The sequence below is a fragment of the Propithecus coquereli genome, unplaced genomic scaffold, assembly GCF_000956105.1.
Source record: "Propithecus coquereli isolate 6110/MARCELLA unplaced genomic scaffold, Pcoq_1.0 Scaffold712, whole genome shotgun sequence".
NCBI lineage: Eukaryota > Metazoa > Chordata > Mammalia > Primates > Indriidae > Propithecus > Propithecus coquereli.
In genome coordinates, this window is record NW_012153197.1 from 94,843 (window position 1) to 100,437 (window position 5,595).

Consider the following 5,595-nt stretch of genomic DNA (forward strand, 5'->3'; position numbering starts at 1 on the left):
ATGGCAGAGTTATGGGGGATACAATCTTCCATAATATAACACCTTTTATTAAAAACAGAAAAAAAGCAGACTTACCCTTGGTTATCTATATCCTCTGACATCAGTGGTTTGGAATCAGAAAAAAGCGTCACTCTACTTGAAGCCATCTTGGCATCAATGGTGGAGCGGGTGGAGATGAGACTCTGGACCAGCTCGTGAGTGGGCCCTGCCTCGTCCTGCCAAGGCCACCAGGAAAGGGAAAGTAAGGAACGCACAAGCACTCTGGAGAAACACATGGGTTTCAATGTTTCTAAAATTATCCTAAACACAGTTCCTGAGAACCTTTGTTAATGCTCAAAAAGAAGAGAAGAAAATTCTTACAACAAAGCTTGAAGTCGATCTCCCTCTTCATTACACTTTCACAAAGTACATGGAGTATGTAACCTCACAACCCAAATACTAACCTAAAAAACCTTAGGTCCCAATGCTAGCTTTTCTAGCATTTTAAAATATCATTTTTACCCAATAAAATCCCATTTCAGAATTAAGAATTAAAAATATGGAGTTCATTTTAAAAAGCAGAATGAGGAGACCATTCTGAATAGAAAAGCAGAATGAGAAAGAGAGAGAACACCAACGAGAGTTGGAAAACACTGATTTTGTATAAAGAGAAACAGGCCACACAGACGGCACAGTGCCCACGCTGGGAGCCACGGATCAGAGAGGCATGGAGGACTAGACTCTGACTTTCTGCTACAATGGTATGGAAGTATTATACAAAGAAGTACTCTGGGGGTCCACTTGCTCAAGACTTCTTGGGCATGGCTCCAGGTAAAAAAATTAAAAAAAAAAAAAAAGAAGTACTCTGATACAATGAGGTGTTCATTATATTCTGTATATTTTCAATATGCATATGGGCTTTTATCATAAATATAAATAAAGAGGGAAAGCTTCAATAAATAAAGGCTGAATATATTATTTCTGTAATAAAAAACAGGTTAGGAAGCAATGATGAGAATTCAAAGCAAAGACTCCCATCTCACCGATGCCTGACAACCATGGCTGCCACCAAGGTCAACGTAGACAGCATCTTTGTCATACAGCACACCACCAACACCAGAGAGAGGCGCATAGACTAGCTTCTCTTTCTCATTTAAACAGCGCTTCTTTTGTTGTTCAGGAAGAGCACAGGGGTCTGGGAGGAAACTGACATCACTCACAGCAAAATCTCCTACACCTGAAAGACAGAACCCAGCAAGCCAGCTGCAGCTGACAAGAAAGCAGCAAGTATCAAGTTGTTGGTAAAAATGCCCCATAGGTCAAAGACTTAAGCCATGGCACTAAAAAAGGGCATCATGCAACACCAGAACTGTGCCTCTCTAGCTACATGATGCCAAGGTCAGAGAAGAGGGGATTCAGTCCACTCGACACCTTTGCAGGCAGACACATGGCTGGGTTACTTTTATAACCGCCAGCAAGGCAGCTCTCCCTTGTTTGGTCATTTTTCAGTTTTCCTAAGAAATTATTAAAAGTCATACGTAATCTAAACATTTGTACCCCCATAATATGCTGAAATAAAAAAGAAAAAAAGCCACCCCAAGAATTCTGCATGTATTTCTAGTATGTTTTACAACAAGAGGATACCTGGCATATGAATTTGGCTTTTATTTTTCAAGTGTGCGCCTCTTAAATAACCATAAAGAGACACCTTTCGGTCACATTTGATGTTGGTTCGCATATCCTCTGGGTTTGTCAAATCTTCCATCCTACAAAAATTGCATGGCAGAAATGAATGTCAGAAGTTCCTATACCTCCCTTCACGTGTTAATAACTCATCATGTCACATTCTTGTTCGTTAAGCATGTTGTTTACAAAACTAGAACACAGAGAAATACGGAAGCACAGTTCACCTTCCACCAGAGGAAGAAGAGCAAATACACAGTTGTGTCTCATTCCGTAAGACACCAGCAAGGGAAATTATGGCCACCTGAGGTCAGGAAAGGGTGAGAAAGAACAAATTCAGAAAATCCCTTTACAGAAGAGGGTCGGCCCGTGACCTGGGGTTTTTAGTGCAGCTTGGATTCCAGCAGGTAGAGGAAGAGTACTCCAAGCTAAGAAAACCCACTAAGGAAAAGCACTAAGGAAGGAAAGTCAAGGCACGTTTGAATGCCTCGCACGCCAGGGCACAAAGACAGTGTCACTGAAAGCTAAGGTTGAAAGCAGGACGGGGACACATCCTACACTCTTAAATGCTTCAAAATCCTCCCATTTTCCTAAATATCGCATAAGTGATTTACTCCCAAAGGCACAGCACCTTTAAGTGATGATATAAGCAGACATTTTCCATCAACTATACTTCTCCCTGCACCATTCAAACAGGCACAAAATAAGTGCTATCACTGTTCTTTTTCTAACCGTTTCAGCTTTGATATATATAGGCCAGGAAGAAAAGTTTATGTCCATTTTTACCTGTCTGCCAGGATATAAGGGTGAGAAGTTTGCCATGTGAGAGGCCTAAACTTCATAACTGTAATAAAACGGCCCAGATTGTGAATTTCTTGGTTTTGATATTCTCCATGTACCATTCCAGAAAGGTAGAATAGCTTGGCACCCTAAACATTAAAAGACAATTAAAAATTAAATTTCAATTAAATTCTTGTTCATACTGAACCAAAATAGAGGTCCTAAATAACAAGCAATCCTAAGAAGGGAGAATTCTAGCAAAGCCCTGTCCAGATGCTTCCAAAGCCCTGCTCACTTCTTTTAGGACTTATCTCGTTAGGGTCTCAGGGGCAGAATGCTGTCCAGCTGAGCAGCGGCATCAGCCTGTGCACGACACTGGGGGGTAAGTGAGGCTTCTGAGCACAGCAAACGTTCTGTGGGTACAAGGTTGGAAAGAGTAGCAATGCCCAATCCTATAACTGGCAGAAAATTCCGACATACTCTACTAAATAACAACCCAAAAACAGAGCCAACACTGCTTGGTACAGGGGGAGTACAGGGACTGTGAATAGACACATAAAGGAAACTAGGAGGTGAATCCTACAGAAATGTTTATTAATGTCTCTTCATTCTATTTTAAAAGGATTATAGTGCTAGTATCCAACAATTATTTCTCTTCCTACCGGGTAGACTTCTGTCCAGAACCTGTGTTTTAATCGCTTCTTTGTCTTCTTCAGTTGCTTATTATGCTTGAAGGAGTCTAGGTGGGTGAGAACTCCCATAATTTTAGGAAAGCCATGAACTTGACAAATGTTTAGAAATTCAAATGTTTCCATTTCAAACCCGAAGCTGGCATCTATAAGCATCAGCACCTAAAAACAGAACACAAAATGTCTCAAGAAAGCTACCAAAATAGAAAATCTAGACCAGGAGTCAGCAAATGGGGCCAAATCCAGCCCATTACTTGCGTTGCTAACTTAAGTTTTATTGGAATACAGCCATATTAATTCATTTACATATTACCTGTGGCTGATTGTGCACTACAAAAGCAGGGTACGTAGCTGCAACAGAAACTATATGACATATAAAGCCTAACATACTATCTGTCCTTGACAAAATAAGTTTGCCAACTCTTGCTCCAGAGTCTAAAGCAAATGACTACCTAGGCATCATCCTGACAGAGAAACCACCACCCCTGACTTGCTCTAAAAAGCAACCATAAGATAATGTCCATGAGGATATAAACTTGTATTTCAAGAATATGGATGTATGAGAAATAACTCAGAAAAAGCCACGTCTAATTCGGCTGTTACTTAAGAATTCTGACTTCAAGAAATGAAGTTTTTTGTAAGGTCTTTTTAGGCCAATAACAAGTTTCAAACAAGGAAACCAAATAATAGGTCTTTGACATCCAAAAAATGTGAACTGATAATCAATGAAAAATATTAAAAAGTACAGAAAACCAGTCTTTTGTTTCAATCTTCCTAAAAAGAACTCGATCTGTTTTTTACTGGGAATATAATGGAAAAGCTCTATCTTACATGTTAATTTGTATAATTCAATTGCTCAGATAATTTTTTTAAAGGCTACCAGTTTAGAATTGAGTCAAAAAATAGTAAAGTTATGATGAATGGTAATCTACAAGAAAATACAAGCAGATCGGATCAATTTTTAAAATTTAAGACTCTTCAAATACGCAAAATCATTTCAGAATTGATACCTGGAGATTTCTAGCTTAGATATTAAAGACATCTCTGTTCTCATCTTTCTGTAGCTAACAAAAACAACAAAAAATAGAAACAGAAACATCCACGTTTGACTAAACTAGAGAATATCCACATCCTAAGCCACGGAATACATGAAGGTAAGCAACTGAGTGCTGTGAGAAAGCGCACTGCTGCCGAGACTGAGCCAGCAAGCAGAATTCTTCAGTGACGCTGGAACAAATCGAAGGTCAGGCAGACTATCCTGACACCCTATTTGATCCTGCAGAGTCCCAAGGGGCAAGCAATTGGCTGTAGGATCAGGAAGAAAAGGTAGCAAACAGTCCCTCCGTTGGCAATCTCTGTCAACTAAATCGGTATCACTCCCCCAATGCACTCACATGCACAACACAGTGAAAGCCATGTACTAAGTTCGCCTTTGTCATGACTTAGGAAGCTTTATGACAACCCAGAGCAGAGCAGTCGGCATAAGCCAGGGTAAGTTACAGTGTAGCCACGCCATGGAACACTGTATTAAAAAGAAAAAGGTTGAGCTACAGTACTTACTGGTTATATATCTCCAAGATACATTACATGAAAAAAGCAAAGCATAGAACAGTGTGCATAATAAATTACACTTTCTGCTTTTAAAGCTTTGCATGTGTTTCTACATACGTGGAAGGATACTGCTCTGAGCAGAACTGAGACACCAGGGATCAGAGCAAGGAAAGAGAAAACATATACAGTGTGTACTCCACAGTATAATTTGAATATTTTATCAAATGCGTGTGCTCCCTTCTAAAACTTTAAAAAGACTTAGACAAAAGACATCTCTATTAATATGTATGCTTTTAAAATTAGAAACAAGAGAAACTAATGACTTCTACGCTGAACTCTTTCAATCATTTCAAATACATAAGATTTAGTAAGTCAACTACTTTGTGGTAACGATAATACTTATTTTTACTAATGGTAACATTACATGTTCAAAATTTGAACAGTGTTTAGTTTTATGACATTAAAATGGCACAGCTTTAAAACCTATATTACTTTTTATTTTATACTTTAGGACCCTTCCTGGGCCAAAGGATAAAATCTGTAGCTCTTTGTCACCAAACAGCTCTCCAGAAAAAGCTGAATCAAAAAAAAAAACAAAAAACAAGGTATCTGTCACCCACACTTCAATGGGGTCAATATGGCTTAATATTTTGGTTTTATTTTATTTCCTTTTGCTAATTCAAAAGACAGTTAATGGAATATCAAAAATAATGAACGCTACCATTTCCGTAAACGCAACTGAAGCTGCACGTTTTCCGTGCTTAGTACTGTCTAGATTTTCTATTGACACAACCTCTCCGGGATATTCTATGTACATGCTTTATCATAACCAGTAAGAATGGAGGTTCTGGCCGGGCGCGGTGGCTCACGCCTGTAATCCTAGCTCTCTGGGAGGCCGAGGCGGGCAGATTGT

At 39.2% G+C, this 5,595-nt stretch overlaps 1 protein-coding gene across 1 annotated transcript in view; it reads right to left on the reverse strand.

Annotated features, from left to right (window-relative positions):
* BMS1 (BMS1 ribosome biogenesis factor) overlaps positions 1-5,595 on the reverse strand; it is a gene marked incomplete at its 5' end in the record, with an annotated part of 50,275 nt that overhangs the window by 42,761 nt on the left and 1,919 nt on the right. The window contains 5 exons of the mRNA XM_012661486.1: positions 76-215; positions 1,023-1,216; positions 1,624-1,745; positions 2,449-2,591; positions 3,105-3,293. Coding sequence (XP_012516940.1) covers positions 76-215; positions 1,023-1,216; positions 1,624-1,745; positions 2,449-2,591; positions 3,105-3,293 — 788 coding nt within the window. The remainder of the gene's footprint in view (positions 1-75; positions 216-1,022; positions 1,217-1,623; positions 1,746-2,448; positions 2,592-3,104; positions 3,294-5,595) is intronic.